Source organism: Balaenoptera physalus (assembly GCF_965194825.1).
Source record: "Balaenoptera physalus genome assembly, chromosome: 19".
Classification (NCBI taxonomy): domain Eukaryota; kingdom Metazoa; phylum Chordata; class Mammalia; order Artiodactyla; family Balaenopteridae; genus Balaenoptera; species Balaenoptera physalus.
In genome coordinates, this window is record NC_138900.1 from 34,381,477 (window position 1) to 34,403,647 (window position 22,171).

At 55.0% G+C, this 22,171-nt stretch overlaps 2 protein-coding genes across 14 annotated transcripts in view; one reads left to right on the forward strand and one right to left on the reverse strand.

Annotated features, from left to right (window-relative positions):
* ADCY7 (adenylate cyclase 7) overlaps positions 1 to 16,177 on the forward strand; it is a 58,102-nt gene extending 41,925 nt beyond the window's left edge. For all 3 annotated transcript variants that reach the window (XM_082438328.1, XM_082438329.1, XM_082438330.1), the window contains 18 exons: positions 998 to 1,156; positions 1,374 to 1,506; positions 4,654 to 4,845; positions 5,229 to 5,263; positions 5,784 to 5,867; positions 6,013 to 6,085; positions 7,343 to 7,440; positions 8,380 to 8,464; positions 8,860 to 8,985; positions 9,834 to 9,932; positions 10,959 to 11,152; positions 12,091 to 12,178; positions 12,562 to 12,717; positions 13,415 to 13,561; positions 14,148 to 14,252; positions 14,632 to 14,746; positions 15,356 to 15,480; positions 15,683 to 16,177. In XM_082438328.1, the coding sequence (XP_082294454.1) occupies positions 998 to 1,156; positions 1,374 to 1,506; positions 4,654 to 4,845; positions 5,229 to 5,263; positions 5,784 to 5,867; positions 6,013 to 6,085; positions 7,343 to 7,440; positions 8,380 to 8,464; positions 8,860 to 8,985; positions 9,834 to 9,932; positions 10,959 to 11,152; positions 12,091 to 12,178; positions 12,562 to 12,717; positions 13,415 to 13,561; positions 14,148 to 14,252; positions 14,632 to 14,746; positions 15,356 to 15,480; positions 15,683 to 15,829 (2,161 nt within the window). In that variant the 3' untranslated portion in view covers positions 15,830 to 16,177. The remainder of the gene's footprint in view (positions 1 to 997; positions 1,157 to 1,373; positions 1,507 to 4,653; positions 4,846 to 5,228; positions 5,264 to 5,783; positions 5,868 to 6,012; positions 6,086 to 7,342; positions 7,441 to 8,379; positions 8,465 to 8,859; positions 8,986 to 9,833; positions 9,933 to 10,958; positions 11,153 to 12,090; positions 12,179 to 12,561; positions 12,718 to 13,414; positions 13,562 to 14,147; positions 14,253 to 14,631; positions 14,747 to 15,355; positions 15,481 to 15,682) is intronic.
* A 492-nt stretch (positions 16,178 to 16,669) lies between these two features.
* Positions 16,670 to 22,171, reverse strand: part of BRD7 (bromodomain containing 7) — a 40,977-nt gene continuing 35,475 nt past the window's right edge. For 7 of the 11 annotated variants that reach the window (XM_082438345.1, XM_082438354.1, XM_082438353.1 and 4 more), the window contains 4 exons: positions 20,893 to 21,007; positions 20,453 to 20,596; positions 20,105 to 20,248; positions 19,556 to 19,793 (listed from right to left, as the gene is read on the reverse strand). In XM_082438345.1, coding sequence (XP_082294471.1) covers positions 19,738 to 19,793; positions 20,105 to 20,248; positions 20,453 to 20,596; positions 20,893 to 21,007 — 459 coding nt within the window. In that variant the 3' untranslated portion in view covers positions 19,556 to 19,737. Of the gene's footprint in view, positions 16,967 to 19,555; positions 19,794 to 20,104; positions 20,249 to 20,452; positions 20,597 to 20,892; positions 21,008 to 22,171 lie in introns of those variants that run through there. The other 4 variants (XM_082438350.1, XM_082438352.1, XM_082438348.1 and 1 more) reach the window with 3 other exon arrangements.

Consider the following 22,171-nt stretch of genomic DNA (forward strand, 5'->3'; position numbering starts at 1 on the left):
ACATCCCAGCTCCCCACAAGGCTCTCTGGAGCCCTGAGCAGCCATGGCGTGTGGCGGTCAAGCGGGTGGCGGAGGGCCAGGCGGGCTTGGCCAAGCGGCCCAGTGTCCGGGGCAGACCAGGGCGCGGCTGGGCTGCTGGGCAGCGCACAGCTTCCGCGCAAACCCAGCTCCAGCTTCTCCTCCTCCTGAAATCTCACCAGAAAAAAAACCCGGCCAGGGAGTCGGTCCAGGTCACAGGCTGGCTCTGCGTCACCGCCTGTGTGACCTTGGGCTGGTGCCACAGCTCTGGGGCTTACTTCCCTCCCTGGAGCATGTGGAGGTGGTGCGGGGCCCTCTGCTCCCCCGGCTTTGACCCCGGCAGGCTCGGTCCACCCCTAGCCCGTTGGCGGAAACATGGCACCGGCTGCTCCCCAGGCCCTCACGCACTTATCAAAGGGAGCCGGAGGCCTGCTCATGTTGGGGGTGCTTTGTGCCCCAGGGAACTCTAAGTTGGGGCTCCTTGTACTACATGGTGCTAGCAACTCCCAGTGCTCCCAGATCCCAGAGATGGGGGTATATAAGGCCCACCAGGGCTGGCCCCATGTTCCTTGTTTCTGCTGGGTTTGGGACAGTGTCTGGATCCCTCTGCAGACTCCAGCTGGGGCTGCCAGGCAGGGGTAACACCCAGTGATAGTATGTTAGGGCCTCCAGCGTGAGCCACAGTGACCAGTGATGGTTGGAATTCCTCCTCCTTTTAACAGCCTTTGAGCTTGGGGCGGCCACATCCATTTGCACACTCCTGGAGATGGGGGGCTCATCCCCTTTCGAGGAGGCAGCCCCCTCAGGCCGAGAACGTTTTCTCCTGTGAGCTGGGCCTACCCTGTTCCCATACGCTCCCCGTACCCTTGCTCTGCCCCCACCCCGTGCCACACCCCCTACCAGGGACCTTGAGCCTGTCCTAGGGTTCAGGGCCCCCCAGCAGCCCTGGCTGGGGTGGGCTGACGGGCCTCTGCCCCAGGCAGGTGCGGGAGGCCACAGGCGTGGACATCAGCATGCGTGTGGGCATACACTCGGGGAACGTGCTGTGCGGTGTCATCGGGCTGCGCAAGTGGCAGTATGATGTGTGGTCCCATGACGTGTCCCTGGCCAACAGGATGGAGGCAGCTGGAGTCCCTGGGTGAGGCTCAGCTGGATGGCGGTGGGGTCAGAGGTCCGGGGCTGACTCTGGGCTGCGGTGGTGGGGTGTCAGCATGGGGTCAGAGAGGGAATCAGCGACCTGAAGGTGGGGGGAGCCTGCCCGGGCTCCGGCCTGCTCAGCCCTGCCTGCTGTGCACCCCCGGGTGGGTGTCTGCCCTCGCTGGGCCCTGCTGCTGTCTGACGCTCGTCTCCCCCAGCCGGGTGCACATCACAGAGGCGACGCTGAACCACCTGGACAAGGCGTATGAGGTGGAGGACGGGCACGGGCAGCAGCGGGACCCCTACCTGAAGGAGATGAACATCCGCACCTACCTGGTCATCGACCCCCGGGTACGAGGCTCAGCCGCGGCAGGCTGGGGGGCGGCGCTGGGGCGGTGCTGGGGAGCAGGGTCCACACCCGGGGCACGGCCCCCATGGAGGGAGAGGGGGGGCCTGCCCGGGGTAGGAGGCAGTGCCCCGTTACTAGGTATGTTCTAGGCCCCAAGGGACAACTTCTCTGGGCCTCAGTGTTCTATGAAAGGGGGATAACAACAGCGCCTACCTCAAGAGGAGAAAAAGCTAATCGAGTGAAGCCCTCACCGTCAACTGGGTGTGTCATAAACGTTCTAGAAGTAATAGTCACTGTTAGTTTATTTTCCATGAGGTTGTCACTAATCATCCAGATTTTCAAAAGACACGTTTTAAAAACACGCTTTGGATGGGAGTCAGGGAAGCAAGGGATGGCCAGGGGGCCGCTAGGCAGGAGCCCCCGTGTGTCCTGGGCTCTGACCCGCCGCGTGCGCCCGCCCGGCCGGTGCCTCTAGGTCCTCGGTTGGCCCCGCTTCCTTCAGGACCCCGTGGTGGGGAAGGCTGTGAGCCTGCTTCTGGGCCGTGGGCCCCGGTCCTGCCCGCAGCCTGCCTGCGCCGGCAGGGGCCTTTCGTTCCCGCCCGTGGGAGGCCAGCTCGTCTGGGCCCTCGGTGAATCATCCTTGGGGCTTGCTCAAGAATGTCGGCAGTGGCTGGCTCTTTCCAGCTCCCTCTCACTCTGGCCTTTGCCGTCCTCGGGGCTGGCCCGCCTGCCAGTCTCTGGGGCCGCCGCGGGCCAGGCTGTGAGCCTTCCCCGACGCCCTTGGGCTTCATCCGGCCGACGTTCCCACTGCGCCCTAGGTGGGTCAGCCATGCTGAACAAGCATCGGGGGAATGCCGCCTGGTACCTTGGGGCTGCTCCCGGCCCGCTATCGTGGAAACCGCCCAGCCCCTCACCCTGTCCCTGCAGCTCTGGGCCCCGCCCACTCCTCTGACCCCCCCCCCCCCGCTTCCTTCCTCCCCAGCCCCGTGCCAGCCTCCTGTCCCTCCACTGCCAGGCTCTTTCCACTGCAGAGCCCTTGTCACTGCTGCCCCCTCCGCCCAGAGCCCTCTTCCCTCTGTCCCAAATGCTCCTGTTTATCCTTTTTACTGTTTATTGTCAGTGTGAGCTCCATGTGGGCAGGCTCGGGGTGGGGGTCCCTCTTCTCCAGGCTTGAACCCCTGGTCCTAGGACAATGCCTGGTACAGAGCAGGGCCCCAGATAGCTTGTGAACGAATGAAGCAGAGCCCTTGACCCCGAGGTGGCGGCAGGCGTAGTCCGGTAGCCCACCCCGCGGGGCCGCCGGATCAGCAGGTATGACCGCGGGCGCCCGGTCAGACTCGTGTTCCAGATGAACGAGGGAGAAGGTTTTAGTACGAGTGTCTCACGCAGGGTTTACTGGGCACCCTGTCTTTTATCTGGCAACACTACCTTCCCCCATCTTTGTTTAATTTTATTCATTCACATAGTTGAAAATTCAAAAAGCGTGAAGGGTGTGCTATAGAAAGTGTTCCGTGCATCCCTGTTCGCCGCCGGCACGTCCCCCGTGCCGGGGACCCGTGTGGTGAGAGGTGTCTGTGCGCGTCTAAGTAGAGGGAAAGACTCCTCTGGCCTCTTGGCTGAGCTGGCGGTAGCGCCTCCACCAATGTGAACTTTGCTTCACCAGCGACGTAACTTGGAGACCTTCCCTTCTGTGCACAGAGACCACCCTCGTCTCTTCTCATGACTGTGCTGCACGCACCGCACGGAGGCGTGGTGGGGAGGTCCTTTCCCAGCTCTGGCTTCTGTAAGCTTACGTGTGTATGAGGTGCCCCAAGGGAGGAGTGTCCAGAGGTGGCTGGTAGGGGGCCCGTGGCCGGTGCAGGTTGCAGGTGCCCTCCCTGGGCCCTGCTTCTGAACAGATGCGTTTTTGCTCAGAACTGATGGATCTTCAGGACCCATTTAATTTTTAGGGACAGTGTCTGGCTTCCATGCCCTAAGAGAGAAGTGGCAATGACCTTGAACTTGAAGAGCTGGCTGCCGTGTAGGCAGAGTTGCTGACGGTGGAGGGGGAGGCAGAGAAACGTGACCTCCCCAGACCCCCAGGGCAGGTCACTCACCACAGGGCACAGCTCACTCTCAGGACCCTGGGACTCTTCACAAGGGCTGAATTCCATGCCATTCCCTCTGGCCTGGCAGACAGACATGGCTCAGGGTTTAAGAATGTTTCTGTCCTAGGAGGAGGCAAGAAGTTTCCAGGAAAGTTGCTGCCTATGGCTTAACGAGTGTTTGTGGCAGTAGGTGTTGGCCCATGTGGGTGTTTGTGGGAACCGCCGGAGACTGGGACTCCTGGAGGGCAGGAATGTGAGGGGATGAGGGGGACTCAACAGGCCTCGAGATGGCCCGAGCTTGTCCCTGGTGGCCTTGGGGGTCTTTCTCTTCTCTCCCCCTTTTCCAGTCCTGTCCGGCCTCGCCAGCTGAGGATGGTCCCAGGCGGGTTGTTGTTCTTGGCGGGGGGTTGGGGGAGAAGGAGGCAGGGCTGGGCCCCTCCTTCAGGGCCTGGCTAAGCCACCATGTCCCTGGCATGGCCGTGGCAGGCTTGTGGCAGATAGTGGACCCATGCTGTGGTTTGCAGGCTGTCCAAGTGGAACTCCCTGGAATGCTGCTCCGTGGGGAGCAGCCCTGGGTTGGCCAGCACTCCCCTTCTTCCTGGCTGCTCCCACACGAAGGACATGTGCTGCCACATGTGGGTGGGCAGGGCAGGATGCTTGTGGCTTCTTCCCTGGGTGCCATCTCCCTGGGGTGCGTCCACCGGGAGGGGCCGATGGGCTTTCAGACCCAAGGAGCTTCAGGGGCCAAGTGGGGCCTTCGGGCTTGGGGCCTGACCCCACCTCTTGCCCTGGGGAGGCAGAGAAGGGCCTGAGGGGCTGTGCACAGTTGTGCCTGGGACAGGGACAGGGCCCCGAGCTGGGGCCTCCCGGGAGCCCAGCCAGGGAGAGCACTGGGCTTCCGCCAGTCCCCGAGGGGCTGCAGACCCAGCAGCTGTTTTGCCATTTTCCCTTTTCGCCAGATGGGCCAACGTTCTGGGCAGCATTGCGTTTCTGGTGGGGCGGGATGGGGGCGGGCCGTTCTCGTGCTGAGAGGGGAGGGACCGTGTCTGTGTCTGCCTGCAGAGCCAGCAGCCGCCCCCGCCCAGCCTACACCTCACCAAGTCCAAGGGGGACGCGACCCTGAAGATGCGGGCCTCCGTGCGCATGACCCGCTACCTCGAGTCCTGGGGGGCGGCGCGGCCCTTCGCACACCTCAACCAACGCGAGAGCGTGAGCAGCAACGAGACCCCTGTGCCCCACGGGCGGAGGCCCAAGGTAGGACCTCTCCTCCCAGAGAGCTGGGAGCAGGGGCCGCGGGGAGGGGCAGGAGAGCACATGCTAAGGGTGTCCTTCCACTAAGGGTGTCCTTCCGTCCGAGCCTCACTTTCCGCATCTGCAGCATGGTTCCGGGCTCTGCCCTCCCTCCCTCCCTCCTGGGGCCCTTGGGGAAGTGAAGGCATTTGGAGAATGCTCCAGGGCGGTGGGGGATGTCCCTGGCCTCCTGGTTCCCCAGACCAAGTTCAGTTTCAGTTCTGGGTGCCTGCAGCTTGGCCAGTCCTTGCATCCGAGAGTGCCGGAGATGATAGACCCGGTCCAGTGAGGCGCATCAGGGCCCTGGGTCCTGGAGAATAACCGTCTCCCTCTCCCTTCCCTTCCAGGCCATTCCGCTGCGGCGCCACCGGACCCCTGACAGGTTTGTGCCCTGTCCCCTGCCTCCCTGGCCAAGTCCTGCCCCAGTCACCTCCTGCAGGCAGGCTGCCCTGACCAGCCTCTGTCCAGGAGGGCAGCTCCACAAGGCCCAGCCCTGACTATGGGTTTCGCCATGGCTTGGGTCAGAGTGTTTTTAGGAACCAGAACTTCACAATGATCGAGTGGCTGTTGTATACCCACCCTGTAGTGGGGTCAGTGGGGTTGGTGTGATGGAACCCTGGGGTTTAGTGGAAGAGACCTTGGACCGGGGCCTGGGGGGTCTGCCCTTTGCTTCTTGCTGGGCTGCTGGTGGCTGGGTGATGCTGTGTGATGCTGGGCCTTCGCTTGTCCTCTCTGGGCCTCAGTGGGACCCGCCTTTCCCTCCTCCATCCTGCACGAGGCCCTGGGACCTCCTGCAGGCACCTGGGAACCCCACTTGGGCGAGTCATCTCGCCCACACCCCTGCCTCTGGGCAAGTAGATGTAGGTTCCTGGGCTGATGCCGCTGTGGGTGTCTGATTCCAGAAGTGCGCCCCCCAGGGGGCGGTCAGAGGATGACTCATACGACGATGAGATGCTGTCAGCCGTCGAGGGCCTCAGCTCCACGAGGTGAGGCTCCGAGACCCGTGCCCGCCTTGTGCCTCATGCCCAGTGGCTGTGTCCGTGGTGCTGCCTCCTGAGGGTGGCCCCCCACGCCCTCCCCTCAACTCCTCCAGGCCCCACCTCTCACTGCCTGTGTGTCTCCACCCCACAGACCCTGCTGCTCCAAGTCTGATGACTTCTCCACCTTTGGGTCCATCTTCCTGGAGAAGGGCTTCGAGCGAGAGGTGAGGACCTCTGAGCAGCCCCAGGAACAGGGGCTCCAAGGCCTGGGGTAGGGGGCGGGTGCTGGCCACAGGGCAGCCAACACCCCCAGAAGGTCTGCTCAGGGAGGGCGCTGGGGAGTCGCTCCAGCTGCCACTGGGGCGGGGACGGGGCTCAATGCGGCCTGTTTGGGTTCTCTTCTTACCGGCCTCGCCCCTGCACCTGACACCCCCGTCAGTGGTTCCCCCACTTGGGTTTGGGAGACTTTGCTCCCTTCAAATGCCAAACCTCAGCCAGTGCTGATAGGGGCCAGCACGCACCTTTGGCTCTGCACTTTTTAGAAGAAAGCCACAAACTCAGTATCAGTTTGACGGGGCCTGACCGGTTCCCCCTTCTGGCTGCTGTAACACCATGCTTGTGTCCCACTAGTGACCATTCACTTATTTATCGAGGGCCTACTGGTTCTGGCAACATCCAAGGCACGCGTGTGTCATTCTGCCCTCACCTGCTGGCCAAGGTGGGCGACGGTACCCATTTCACGGACCCCAAGGTTTGGGGCGTCTTGGCCTCAGGTGCGGCCTGAGGGAGTGGCCCAGCCCACGGCCCTCTGGTGCTGGGACCGCTCTGCCGCTTCAGCCTCCAGGACTGGGGGGAGCTCCCTGAGTGTGTGGGGAGCTTGGGGTCTGGAGGCAGGTGTGGTCACCAGGAGAGCCGCCTGGCGGGCCCCCTGCTGGCTGTGAGACCTGGACAGGCTGCCGGGCTCCCTGAGCCTCGGTTTGCTCGTCTGCGGCAGGAGCCCTGTGGGCTGAGATCTTGAGATGGTGCCGGGTGTGGAGGGGCGGGCAGCACAGGGCCCCCGCCCGATGGCTTTGGGGCTCAGACCTGGCCGTGCTCCTCAGTTTGGGGTGAGAACAGACCCGCCACTAGCCCCAGTCGCAGCAGCCCCAGAGCTCCCATTTGGTTCTCGCCCACGGACTTGGGCTACGGGCTTTACAGGGACCTTGGAAATGAAGTTGGAGACCTGGGCGGGGTGGGGGAGGGGAAGGTATCGCCTCTAAATATAAAAGAGAGACTGCAAAATGGAAACAGATGAAAATTGTTTGTTCATGATGATGTAACAGTCAAGGAGGGGAGGAAGTCAAGGAGGGGGTGTAAGGTTTTTCTTAGAGATGATTAACTCGAGCCAGGGTGGAGCCCAGGAAGGGGTCAGAGCAAGTAGCCTGCCCTGCAGGCGGGGCCTCGGCTGCCCGGCCACCCCTCACAGTCTCTGTCGCCCACAGTACCGCCTGGCACCCATCCCGCGGGCCCGCTACTACTTTGCTTGTGCCAGCCTTGTCTTCATCTGCATCCTGCTCGTCCATGCCCTGCTGATGCCCAGGTCAGTCAGGGGGTGGGCCGGATGGTCAGGTACACTGGGGTCGGGCTAGGAGGGGTGGTGACCTTGCAGATCCCACCAGAAAACCTGCAGGAAGGGGCTGGCTGTTAGAGTTAGTACCTTTAGTCACTTTAGGCGTCAGAGCCCCAGAAACTGGACCTGGCACTGTGGCCCCCATACCTGGAGTTGCCAACGTTTATTTTTAGTTTTAGTTGAACATGCTTGCTCGCTCAAGCCGCAGACCTCCCCACTCCCAGATGCCTCTCGCCTTCAAAGTCACCTGTTTTCTGTATGGCCCTTCAGGCATTTCAGTTTTTTGTGACTGTTGCCTGAGGTATTTGGAGTCCTAGAGGGGCAGACTCCTAAAACTGTAGCTGCTACCACCTCCCTCTTAGGTGTGGGAAATTGAGGCCAGGGGGCTTAATGCCTTATCCAGGGTGTGTGGCCAGTACACAGGAGCTGCTGAGATTCACGCTTCTGCGAAAGGGCTCTGTTGCTGGGGGCGGGGGCAGGGGGCTGAGGTCACAGGGAGGGAGGAAGGTCAGCCAGTTGGCGGCTTCTGGAAGGGTAGTTAGGCCAAAGGATCCACTAGGATCGTGGTTCAGGATGTGCTTAATAAAGACGAAATAGGGAACGCTTTTAGATGGTGCTTCTGTGCCGGGCAAGAGTCTGAAGGCTGTAGTATAATCAGTTATTTCTTGTAAACTTGGCCCGGAAAGCGGGGCGTGATGTTGATCTTGGTCCTCGTGTCTTGGCCAGGCCTTGTGTGTTGTTCGTGGGGCAGCTGGACCACGGTGTGCAGTGTGCCCCTTCGGCTGAGTGCAGAGTAGCCGTTTGGGAGGGGGAGAAGGTGAACTGAGGCGCTGGGGGGTGGGGAGCATGCCGGTGGCTTGGCCCCGGGCAGAGGGTCCCCCAGAACTTAGGTTTTTCCTTCCTCTCCAGGATGGCGGCTCTGGGTGTGTCCTTTGGGCTGGTGGCCTGCGTGCTCGGGCTGGTACTAGGCTTGTGCTTTGCCCGTGAGCTCTTGGTGAGTGGGGAGGCCCCCGACTGGGCGGCGGGCAGGCCGGGCCCCCCGGGTGTCGGGGCTGTGGTGGTGCGAGCCCCGGCCCCGTGACCCCTGCCGCTCCGGCCTGGAGCACAGTCCCGAGGCTTCTCCCAGGCGTCTCCGTCCTAGGTGCTCGTAGTCCGCAAGCGGCTGTGGCTGTCCCCGGCCCCAAGGGTGGGGCTGTCCCTTCTGTCTGTGCACCACACGTGTCCTGAGCTCTGGGCTGGGCGGGCACAGCACCCCTGACTCCCCAGCGGAGCTCTCAGAAGCTCTCGCTCTGCTGGGCCCTTGGGCTGTGGGCCCCCGGGCCAGGCCTCCTGCGGGCTCTCCGTCCACCTCGGGTGTGGGTGCTGGGTGATGACACTGTGATTCCGCAGAGGTGCTGCCCGGCCCGGGGCGCGCTCCAAGCCATCTCCGAGAGGGTGGAGACGCAGCCCCTGCTGCGGGCGTCCCTGGCCGTCCTGACCATCGGCAGCCTGCTCACTGTCGCCGTCATCAACCTGGTGGGTTCTGCGGCGGGGACGGCAGGCCTGGCAAAGACCCCTCGGGCCGTGCACGCTTCCGGGGAGGAGGGAGCAGTCTTTGACCCTGGGGACCTCTGGATTCTAGAATCCTATACTCCTGTTGCCTAAAAGCCCATCTGGTGTGACCCCTGTGGGCGGGCCCTGTGAGGTTCCCATGGCGGCTCTGAGCTCCTCACCCTGTTTGTCACACGAGGACTTGGGGGCCCCCAGAGCGTTCACGTGGCCGACCCCACAGGGCCACCACGGCGTCCTTGACGTCCCAGTCTTTCTTTCCGGACCCTGAGGAGGTCCTGTCTCAGCCTCTCTGAGACCCAGTCTCCTCACTGGGGATGAGCAGCCCTGGGCACAAGCTGGAGGGGACACCTGGGCCCTGCTTCTCGGGCTGGGCTCGTGTGCTTCGGGCTCAGACAGCACTTGTCCCATGCGGTCCTCCCCCCTCCGACATTTAGAGCCAGAGTCTCTCCCATCTCCGTGTCCCCTGCCCTCGGGACTCTGTGACCACCTCCCTCAGTGTCACCTGGGGAGAAGGGGGCTCACTGAAAACGTTGCTCCCAGCTTCTCCCCCCGCCCCGAGTCAGGCGCTGGGATGGTGTCCCTGTGCCTTCCTTGGACTCCCTCTTCCCGCAGTGAAGCTGCCAGCTGCGGTGCGAAGTCGGGGGCACAGAGGCTTCGGCCAGGCTTAGAGCCGGGCCTGGCAGGAGATGACCATGGTGCTCTCGGAGGCCCCGGCCCTGCCCTCTGCCCCCTCCAGGTCCCCAGCCCCGCTCAGCCGGGGCAGACCCTGGAGTGCCTGGACCACCCCTCACGGGGACCTGTCTTTTCCGTAGCCGCTGATGCCTTTCCCGGCCCCAGGGCTGCCTGCTGGGAACGAGACGGGCCCGGGGGCTGTGAGCGGCTGGGAGAGGACCCTGTGCAAGCCCCTCCCGGTGAGTGTGTCCCTCGGGGCCCCTTGTGCCCTCACGCGGACTGTCCCTGCACGCTCAGAGCACACTGAGCACCTGAGCCCATGGGCATGGAAGAGCCGAGTCCCCCCTCTCCCAGGCGAGGCGAGAGAGCAGGGCCGGCTGGGGCTAAGGGGTCCCGGTGCTGGCGCCTGGGTCCAAGGCGAGAGGGTGGGAGCGCCCTGCGTTGGTGGTTGTCTCCTGACCACGCTCGTCATGATCTCCACTTCATGGATGGGGAAGCCGGCGCGGGGAGGCCGACGGATTTGCCTCATAGGCGGCGGAGCCAGGACTGGGCCCAGGTGGGCTGACACCAGAAGCTGTGCCTGGAGCGCCCTCCCAGGCAGGATGAGGGCTGTGGGACTTGAGGGGGGGGGGGGTGGTGAATTTGAGCTGGTCTCTAAAGGGCAGAAAGGTTATGGGACAGGGGTTGGAAGAGGGAACAGTGAAAAAAAGCCAAGGCAGGTAGTGGGCACAGTAGGTTTCAGGTGGTCGTGTCACGGGGAGGGGGTGGGGGAGGATTGGGAGATGAAGCCAGAGGTGGGTTAGATCCAGCTCCAGTGGAGCACGAGTGCCAGGGTGAAGAGCTTGGTCTTTATTCTGGGGCAGTAGGGAGCCACAGCGTGCTCTTGAGCAGGAGAGTAACATGGGCAGAGATGCACTTTGGGAGGGATCGGCTCATGGCAGAACTCAGATCACTGCCTGGACCTTGTCACAGCCTCCCCAGCACGTGCATTTTTATTTACTGTGTTTCTTTTTCCTTTAAATGAGTTCACTTGCCATAAGTGGAAGTAAAAATATAGTGAAAACACAATATAGAAAGTTTTAGATTCCGTTGCCTGCTCTTTGTTAAGGGAGGTCAGTGAGGCAAGAGAGTGGTGCTGAAGACACACTGGCTCTTCACGGATTCCTCTGTGGCTAAAGGTGTCCCTCCCTTGGGTGACCTCTGATCTGGGAGGTGCCTCTTGGTGACGGGAGATGGTGGGGTGACTGACATCCCCGTCTCCCCAGTATTACACCTGCAGCTGCATCCTGGCCTTCATCGCCTGCTCTGTCTTCCTGCGAATGAGCCTGGAGCTGAAGGTCGTGCTGTTGACAGTGGCCTTGGTGGCCTACCTGGTGCTCTTCAACATCTCCCCGTGCTGGCAGTGGGACTGCTGTGGCCACAGCCTGGGCAACCTCACCAAGACCAATGGCACCCTCAGGTGGGGCCCAGATCCCACACTGCCGGGACCCCTGCCCACTGCCTTTCTCGACTGTGGCCCATTGTAGCACTTTTTGTTTTGTCTCAGTGTCATTTCAAACTAAGGTGCTTTTGCATTCACAGTCCCCTCTGGACTGGACACCATGTGGGCTGGACCGGCAGGTGGCATGGTTTCCGCTTTACAGAAGGGGAAGTGATGGGCTCAGGCCCTGGGTCTGCAGCACTCAGAGCTGAGTGTGACTCATTTGCAGGGGGTGTCCCCAGTCCCAGGAGGCCACCTGGGTGATCCTGTCTCTATCTAGGCCAGTCTGGGGTGGGGAGGCGGAGGCTTCAGCTCTAGCCCAGTCCCCTGCTTTGAGCCACGTCCTGGGTCTCCAGAGCTCTGGAGAGAGCAGTTGGCTCTGGTCTATTCCCAGACTGATGCGAGGGGCTGGCGCGTGCGTAGTTCTGGGGGCTCTGGGCCTCAAGTGGATCGAGGAGCGGGGGCCTGGCCCCCCTTGAACTAAAAGGCAGGAACCTGGGGACCCAGAACAATGTCTGCTCCCGTGGATCTGGCTTGCACCTGCACATTCCTTCTGCCGACCTGCAAGCCCTGCTCACCTCGAGGAGCTCTGGCTGCCTTTGGCTGCTCCCCTGCCTGCCTAGAGTGCAAAAAAAAAAAAAAAAAAAAGTCGTTCAGACTTCGCCATGAATATTCCTTGAGACCCAGGTGGGAGCTCAGATGTCACCTCCCTGTCAACTGTACGTCCCTCTTTTCTTTACAACCTGAAGCGTCCTGTTTGCCAGCCACAAGAACGTGAGCTCCGAGGGCAACGATCTCCCATCTTGCTTACTTTCCCGTGGGCTGGCCCTGCATCTGGGCCTCATGCCACCCCCTGAATTCAGGGGGCTTTGGGCGGAAGTGGAGATGACGCCTGCCTTTCCCCTTCATATCCGCAGCTCCCCGTCCTGTTCATGGGATCTGAAGACAATGATCAATTTCTACTTGGTCCTGTTTTACACCACCCTCATCATGCTCTCCAGACAGGTACGGCCCAGGAGGCGCCCACCGCGTCCCTAGCTCAGCGTGGCTGCTTGTACCTCTTTCTGGAGAGGCCGGGGGTGGGGCTGGGGCTGCCTCAGATTTGGAGCAGCACACAGGACTGCAGTCTTTCGGGGAGCTCTGGTCCCTGGGTCAGGGTCCTGAGTAAGTGTCCTTACCTCCCATCAGGACACGAGTGACATTTAATCCTGTGGGTCACTTGAGAATTAGGAGTCATGGCTGACTGGGGAGTGGCTGTTGAGTTGGAGACATCTGCCAGGGGTACAGGGTGGAGTGCTGATGGGCTGGCTCCCTAGCCCCCAGGGTTACGAGTGTGCTCTGCCCTCGCTCGCTGCTGCCAGGACACCGATGTTCCCTTCTGTCCGCAGATTGACTATTACTGCCGCTTGGATTGTCTGTGGAAGAAGAAGTTCAAGAAGGAACACGAGGAGTTTGAAACCATGGAAAATGTGAACCGCCTTCTTCTAGAGAATGTCCTGCCAGCCCACGTGGCCGCCCACTTCATTGGTGACAAGTTAAATGAGGTGTGGGTGAGAAGGGGCTCAGTCACTAGGACAGGGAGACTGAAGGTACAGATGCAGTCTTGTGGAGGGATGCGCTATAGCTACAAGGTGCTTTCTGCACTTGGTTTCCATGGCTCTTGGCCTCATTGATGTGCCCAGGAGACAATGTGTGGTGTTAGCTGTAAGAACACAGGCTTTGGATCAGAGACCAGGGTTCAGGGGTGATTGTGGACAAGATATCTCACTGCCCTGGGCCTTGATTTTCACATCTATAAAATGGGGCTGATAGTACTTGGCTGGCAGGATTGTTGCAAGGATCAAATATCCAGGTATTTGCAGTCTGGACCATCTGTTGATGAAAACATGCGTTTTTACCAATTCTATGTAGCAGAGAGTTTTATATCTATGGAAACTCAGGCCCAGTGAGCATAGAACCCAGGCCTCCTGATTGTTACCTTCTACTACCTAGGGGTTCTCAAACCCAGCTGTACAGACCCAGGGTACTTAAAGGAGCCCAACACCAACCTGAGTCTGACCCTCCCCAACAGATCGATTCGGAATCTCCTGTTTTGTAACGGCCCCCACTCGAGTCCCACGTACAGCCAGCATCTGCTCCTGGAGCGCGAGGAGTCGCCTCCCCAGTCTGCTTCCCCCCGCCCCGCGCCCCCCACGAGGTCTGGTGGCCACAGGGTCATGTTTCTTCCCACCCCCAATCCAGGACTGGTACCATCAGTCCTACGACTGCGTGTGTGTCATGTTTGCATCCGTGCCGGACTTCAAAGTATTCTACACGGAGTGCGACGTCAACAAGGAAGGGCTGGAGTGCCTGCGCCTGTTGAACGAGATCATAGCTGACTTTGACGAGGTAAGGCCTCCACACAGCCTGGAGAGGGCAGGGTGGGGCCGGGGGCACCCTGCGCCCACTGAACACGTGTGCTGCGGCGCCCCTGGGGAGAACACATGGTACACAAATTATAAAAAGTACCTATGCGTTTGCTGTTTTGTTTTTTCACTATGTAATTTACCTTCTCTGTGAGGGGCAGCTTGCTTAGATTTAGGTTGTAGAATAGTTTGATTTCCTGCTAAGCCCCTGCTAGCAACCTGTTTCAAAGGAAGTCACTCAGTTTGGGCTTAACTCTTAGCTGCAAATAATCGACATTCCTGTGTAGATACTGTTGGGCGGGGTGTTTGCTCCTTAGCAGGAATGAGACCAGATGAGAATGGAAGAGACAGGGAATGTCAGGGAACAGAGCCGAGAGGGAGCAGCAGGGAGAGAACCCAGAGGCTGTGTCCCCACCTGTACGGAGGCATGAACTCAGGTGGGAAGGGTCCCGCATGAGAAATGTTTGCATTAGGAGTGGTGGTGGGAGGGAATCCTACACCCTTCTCAGAATCTGGGACAGGCCTGGGCTGCAGCTGTGTTGTATGGCCTGCTTCCTTTCGTCTTATAGCTGCTGTTAAAGCCCAAGTTCAGTGGTGTGGAGAAGATCAAGACCATCGGCAGCACGTACATGGCAGCTGCAGGGCTCAGCATCCCCTCAGGGCACGAGAACCAGGTACCCAGGCAATCGGGTGGTCTCATGTCCCAGCCCCAGACCAACACTGTACTTAGAGGGGGCACCTCTCCGTACCCCCTCCTATGAGGGAAGGGCAGAGGAGCTCACGGCTCAGCCTGAGGGAGCGTTTTGGTGAAGGGGTTGGGGCAGGCGGCCCCTCACCAGGAGGGGAGCTTAGGTGGGGGAGCAGGTCCTAGACCCTCTGTGGAGGAGCCTCGGTACACCTCTGCCCATCAGTGGCCCCCCGGGGGTTTCGTGCCCAGGCCGGCACACAGCGCTCAGCAGGTCAGGGTGCTCTGGCGCGTCCGTCTGACAGCCGGCGGAGGCAGGAGGACGGGGTGCGAGTGGCCCTGGCCCCATGGAGTGCTCTGTCCTGCAGGACCTGGAGCGGCAGCACGCCCACATCGGCATCATGGTGGAGTTCAGCACCGCCCTGATGAGCAAGCTGGATGGCATCAACCGGCACTCCTTCAACTCCTTCCGCCTCCGAGTTGGTGAGGCCCTGGGAAGGCGGGCTGGGCCTGAGCTCTGGGTGGGACTGTGCAGCTCCCGCCTCCTGGCAAACCCACTCTCAGTCCGGTGTATGTTGCCATCTGCTATGAAAAGTTTTAGAAATCCCTTTCTGATCTGAAAACCCCAGTGACTGGGTAATAAGAATTCTTTGCATACTATTTATGAAGTTACCTTGGCAAGTTTTAAGTAAATAGGAATATATCACTGCGGGGAATGGAAAGCCCAAATCCCTGGCTGTAGAGAGGTGACCTTAAATACATTGAGAACAAAGCAAAATCATTAACCTAAGTAGTCACTGTTAGCTAACAGGGTCAGTGCTCAAAGCCCATTTACTGTTCAAGAGGAGATGAGTAGATACAGGAAGTGTTCACAGTGGATGCAGGTTTCACATCCAGCATAGCCTGAAAACTGCCGAGGGAGCGCTCTCCTCCCATCCCAAGTACCACCTCCCGTCAGACTCAGGAAGCACCCTTCCAACCTTCATTTTAGTTGTTTTGTCAACGCTTTCTGTGGTTGCCGGGTGGATTCTGTGGCCTTATAAGCCTGAGGCTTTGCCTCTATGATCTGCTAACTGCAAACATGTTCTTTAGGCATAAACCATGGGCCCGTGATTGCTGGAGTGATTGGGGCACGAAAACCTCAGTACGACATCTGGGGAAACACGGTCAATGTTGCCAGTCGAATGGAGAGCACCGGAGAACTTGGGAAAATCCAGGTAAAAGCTCACCTGGGGAAACCTGTGCCCAAGGGGGGAGAGAACTTCCCAGAGGTGAGGGAGCCCGGGCATCAGTCAGCTGTGGGATTCTATCCACAAAATTCTTGAGGGAAACCAGACCCTGTCGGCCGATTTCTCTTCATCCCTCCCACAGCAGATTTTCTTTCTGCTTCTGAAGACTTAGGTTTCTTTTCCTTTTCAGGTTACTGAAGAGACATGTACCATCCTCCAGGGACTAGGTTATTCTTGTGAATGCCGTGGACTGATTAACGTCAAAGGCAAAGGCGAACTGCGGACTTACTTTGTCTGTACGGATACTGCCAAGTTTCAAGGGTTGGGGCTGAACTGAGAGTTTTAGGTAGGTGCAGAACATGCTGGAAGCCGATTTCCTTCCCTGAAGCAAGCCAGGGGGAAGGCTCAGCCCCATGTCAGTCACAAAGGCAGTCCAAGGGTTTGGCCATTACCACCCCTAGCAGGTGGTTGTGCATGGCTTCCTTGAACTGGCACTAGAGGATTTCTCAGCTTGAGGCGACCACCAAGCCTTACACACAGGCAGCCAGAACCTCTGTGCTGTCGGAGTCTGCAACTCGGCCTCCGGCACAGCAGAGAACGGCTCATTTGTGAGTTTTAGACCCTCATTTCCCCAGGTGCTGTGGAGGAGACCTCAGAGCATGACCTGGAGAACCCCGCCCACCCCTACTCCCCCTTGGCCTGTGAGCTGCACAGGCGAGACTCCTTTTTCTTTTCTTGTCCAGGATGGGTGGAGACTCCTTTCTCCCCAGCAGAACAGCTACAAGAGTCCACGTTTCTCATACAGGCATTCTGGTCAAGAGTTGAAAGGGTGCTTGTTTTAAATCTATAAATGGTTTCAAACAATAGGGAGAAAACCCCACAGTGGACACTTCTTACTTCTTGTCATCTTTGGCATGTGTCTGCTTTAAATGGATACATTGTTGTTAATGGAGGTACTTATTATCCTTTAAATGACTTCTGAGATGCTAGACAAATTATCTTCTCTGCAGTGTAGTCTCTGCCTTTGTAACCACTGACACATACGTGGGACCACGGTCCAGTGTGAGCATATGGGATCAGCTCAGCTGTGGATGGAGCCCAGAGCAATGTGGCTCACAGCAGGCAGGCAAGGAGTGTCACAGCCTTGGCTTTGAATCAAACAACTTTGAAGCCAGAATTTTGAGATTAGGTTTAATGAGAAAAGCCTAGAAAATAAGGTATAAGCTCTTAGCCCTTCCTTGACTCCTCACGCATTTTTAAGCACCCGCTGCAACCTTCAACTCTTAGCTTTATACTGGAAAGGAATGGAGTCCGTGTGGAGAGAAGCCTGTAGTTCTTTCCTTTCCTTCAGTCCTCATAGCTAGCTTTGCAGAGCTTCAACACTAAGAGGATCTACTCAGCATCAGCACGTGTAGAGGCTCCTGTATCTGGGAAGCCAGCCCTCTCACAGGTGCTCGGATGTTCTTGTTCTGAACTGAATGAATCAAGGCAAGTGAAAAAGCCAGGTCTGTGAGGTGGTGTCTTACAGCACTTGAGCACCAAAAGAATGGAAAGAAGTCTACCTATGTTGTTTCAAGGTGAGAAATAATAACCGAACTGCCCATTCCTTTTTCTGAACTGACTTCATTACCTCATAACCACAGTATCCCCGGGGTTTCTAATAAATACAGCTGAATTTCACTATATAGCAGGAATTCTTAGCCAGAAGTCATCCCTCCCCTGAAATTACACAGAAAATCTTGCATACATGAGGCTTCAAAAGATCACACAACGTTGCAGACAGGTGACTAAGCAGCCAGGTCTGCCTGGGACGGAGGGCTGTGGGGTGAGCTGGCACCCCAGCCACGGGCAGGGAGGGACTGGAGCCGAAGCTGCTGCCTGCTGGTGCTGTGTCTTGTTGGGGGCTGGGTGGGCTCTTGGCAGAGCTGATGCTCTGCATGAAACTGGAATAGGTAGGAATAAATCACAAGAACTTGCTGGCCTAAAGGAATTTCATTGTGAAAACGCTGGTAAAGGAAATAAGCCGTACTTAAATTGCCTTTTTTACACACCAATTCTTCATCTAAGTACTATGCTGAAATCTGTACCCTTAAAATCAGGAGTGACCAGGGCTGCTCAACAGGGCTCTCCTGGGAAGTCGGGAAGGTTCTGTCACTGATATGGTGTAGACACACATCAGTGTGCTGGGCCTCTCTTGAGGTGGACATACTTCTGCTCTTGAAATATGCAAATTACTTTTTTCCTCCAGCAAAGAAATCCCAGTTGGGAGTTTTAAAAAATAATTGGTTACCATTCATGTATTTTTCTTTCACTGTGCTCAGATGATAAGAATATTAAGTTTTGAGTTTTTGATGATCAGATCATAGTGTATAACTAACTGACCATAAAAATCACTTATTTTTCATAAATTTGTTTTCCAATTACCAAGTCATTTCTTCACAGGTGTCATTTTGCTTTATGACAAGTATCTTTCCTAACACTGACCTTCTCTATGGGTCAGGGACCTGCTTCAAATTTCTACTGAGGTGGCCTCACTGATGCTAGTGAAAATCACACCTGAAGTTGTCTGGTTTACTTATTAAGAAAATTTCCTGACACGATCATTAACCACTGTATACATTGTGTATATGTACAGAAATATGCTTTGAGAAAGTACATGCAAATGACTAGGGGTTATTCTGTATACTGAATATTTATAGACCTGTAACATTTGTTTCAAAATGTTATAATTTCATTTTTATAAAGCAACGGTGTTTCTCCTTTGTTTGGCTTTTCATAGATTAAATTAGCAATTTGGAAAACCTGATGTCGTAAGGTGTTTTGAATTTAAATGTTTTCTTGGTCTTCGGGAACTTACCTTATTAGCTAAGTAGATCTAAAGTTTGAGTCGGTTACTGCCTGAATTATATTTGAGAGACAAACTCTAAAAAGACTTGATAAATACATATTTGAACTGATTCTTTAATTCTCTTGGCATATGATTTCAAGTATGTTTTTGAAAGATTAGGTCATCTTAACTCTCTTGAGAGACTGAATTTTCCTTCACCTTACTTGTTAAGTGTTAGTTTTCAAAGTCAAGAAACTAATAAAGTAGCTTCCTGCCTGGGTGTTTTACAGAAGGTCTCCATGCAGTCTGAGTAGGGTCTTAAGCTTAATTTGTTCACTGAACTAGGCTACAGTCTAGTGCCTGGTTATAGAAGAGGACCACATCGTCGTCTCCTACTTAAGTAATTAGACTGCTTGGGCACTTGACCTTTGCATTTCAGGTAAAAGTAAATGAGTATTAGTTTAGGGGGCACGGCAGAGGCAGAGGTGACCTGTGAGAAACAGTAAATAGAAACGTAAACTTTCCTTTAAGCTTGCTGATTTCCTTATGTATTCATGGATGATTTAGTTTGTTATCTTATTTGGCTTATCCTTTTACCATAGTTCCAAATAACCCTCTGACAAATGGCAAAAACAAACCAAAAAGGAACACTAGACAAGTTAGTGCTATGAAGCTCCTGATATGTTTTGTTTTGTTTTTGTGGTGGTGGGAAGCCCCTAATCCTTCTACATGAGGACATCATTCCCAACAGGTACATAGGGGACACACTAGTAAATTCTAAAGGTATTTTAAGTGTATTTGTTTTCATGGTATAACAATGGAAAATCTCACTGGATGGGGATTTTAAAGAAGAGTTCCTCAGTCATGGTGCTGCCTGTGAAACATAAGGAAGCAGCACTATCACTGCTCTGCGAGAACTCTGCCCAGGTCTACTCGCACCCACTTTCTGCTCAGTATGGCAACAGGTCAAAATCATTCATTCCTCACAAGGCCACTTCTTAAATAAATCATCAAGGTGAAATCTGGTAAGTCAGGAACGATTTGGTTATAATTTCCTTAATGAGAAGTATGGCAGATGTGGAAAACTGAGGGATTTCAGTTATTTGGGGAACTTCTTTTAATGGATGGCCATAAAAAGGCTGTTTTATTTTCTGAGTTTTTTCTCTATCATTTCCTCCTCAGATTTAGCCCCAGGGAAAGGTGAAGGGGTAACTTAGCTGATACGCACACTACAGCTCACAGTCCCAGGTTCAGCTTTATTACCTAACACAAGTCCAATCTCTGGAACATTAAAATTAATTGTTCCAAAGTTTAATTAAAAACACAATTTACAAATATTTAATATCTTCTGAAAAAGCATTTCCAAGTTAAGAATGAAAAAAATATATACATAATATATAATCAAATACCAGTTAGCTTCAAATCCCATCAGGTCCACACTCAGTAACATCAGTCTTTTTAGGTTCTTCAAAATCTGGAAGAAAAAAACCCCCTTCATTCAGTACTTTTTTCCTTTTAATTAAAAAAGGTATGTGAAGGTAAAAAGAGTAACTATTGACAGCCCTTCTTTACTATGTTCAAGGTTAAAGACTAGGTGCATCACTGTGGCTTTTTTTGGCAAATGTGTGAAATCTTTATTCCTTAGACAAGATGGAAAGAAAACTAAATAGTTTATATGTTAACAGCAGAGACAAAACCTTTCAGATGTTACTTGGAGGGGGAAGACCAATGTTTACTTTTACTCACACTTAGCCCTCCACTCTACCGGAGACACAGGGCACGTACCTTCTGTTAAATCTACAAAGTTGTTTTCAACCACCGGGGAGGGGATGGAAATCCCCATTGCTTTTCGGACTCCATACATGCTTACAATATCACCTGGAGTTACTTGCTGTGCAAGTTCTTTAAGGTTATTGGTCACTTGTTCAGCTGGAAAGAAAAATCAACATAAAGACAGTTCAAGGTACTGAAATGTGGTTCCTTTAGATAACTTAAACAAAAGCCCAATAAATATATAAGTGGAAAAAAATAAACTGTCCATGGTATTCACTTCAGTGTTACTTTATTGTGGTATCACTACTCAGAAATTTTCCCTTTAAGCACCCTTATTCTCCTACCAGAGGTACAACATACCAAGATGCATTTCTCTGTATGAGGGACCCAAGAGACAGATCATGTTGGGAGGGGGTCTGGTGCTCAAACGCTCATTCTGGGCTTCCTGGAGCTCTCTGAGCAGTTTGGTGGTCTCATCAAGTTTCCTCTGGAACACTTCAGCTTCTGTGTGGTAAGAAAAATAACTTACTAAGGACAACATGGACATACTTGTACGTGATCTTGTGCAATAAATCGAGTACTATGCTCTGGGGTTTTGCTATTTATTGGTTAGTCTTCTCAAAGGAGTAATCCCCCTCAAATGAAATCAACACCACAGACACGCTTTACTATTCCACTGAAGCATGGCCAGTCAAGATGTTCCTGTAGTGAATGGCTATGTTAATCTGTGCTACTGTGACACTAAATCCTGACTGCCTGTGTCGTGAAGTATTTCCTTCAAACCCTCTGGAGACACTTACCTTCCGAGTCAAAAACTTCAACTGGAGCTCCAAAGTTTGTTACTGCTTTCAGTGCTGTAAGCCTGTCTTGATTATTGGAGTCTAAATGCCCTGTTGGTTCGATTTCTGTAATCTGCTTAAGAAAAAAAGATTAATTGAGCTTGCTAAGCCCTGACAGTGCTAGAATGAGAAATTAAGAAGATGGCTTGTGTTTATAAGCCAAGCTATTTCACCTATTTAGAGTTATAATTCTGATGCCTATAAAAATCTTTAAATTGCCATTCCCAAATCCTGGCAAAAGTGTCCATAAATCACACTTCTCGGTAATGGAATGGTGTGTCTTACACAATCTGCATCAGTTGTTTCATCACCACTCCAAAGATAAAAGCCTCGTTACTGCCGACTCTGTGAAGCGCTTTTGGTGACTGTGACAAGGCTGCAGTTTCTGAGGTTCACAGGCAGTGTTTCAGTCCATACACTTGCACTCCCCTGTGGTAGATCTTGAACATAAGACACTTCCTGGGGCTTCCCTGGTGGCGCAGTGGTTGAGAATCTGCCTGCCAATGCAGGGCACACGGGTTCGAGCCCTGGTCTGGGAAGATCCCACATGCCGCGGAGCAACTAGGCCCGTGAGCCACAATTACTGAGCCTGCGTGTCTGGAGCTTGTGCTCCGCAACAAGAGAGGCCGCGATAGTGAAGAGGCCCGCGCACCGCGATGAAGAGTGGCCCCCACTTGCCGCAGCTGGAGAAAGCCCTCGCACAGAAACGAAGACCCAACACAGCCATAAATAAGATAAATAATATTTAAAAAAAAAGATACTTCCTGGGTCTCCTCCAGGCCCCAAAGCCAGGCTGTAGTATTGCATGGGAGAAACAAAATCCTAAAAAGGGTGGAGTTTTATTTTTGGAATCACAAGACTCGGAGTTTCCATAACCCCAACACTGCTTTTTAGGAACAGATCAATCCTGACAATGAGTAAACAAAAGTTAATGGTTCCTTTTATACTTTGGTATCGCACTCCGAGCTTGGACAGTCTGAACATCCTATTTCTCTACCGACATACGGGCTAAAAGTGTGTGGTGGAGAAAACCGTATCAGTACATACTGATACTTATGGTTTGCCATTTTGGCTGGGCCCTTACAACTCTATTCAATAAACTTCTTACCCAGCTTTCTTTCCCATTCTGAAGTTTTCTTTCATTCTTGCCGGCTCACCAAGTACATGACCTTGCTTGGCTCCTCTTTCTTGGAAAATGACATGATTTTGTCAGCACCATCTACATTTGCATCTGTCTTTA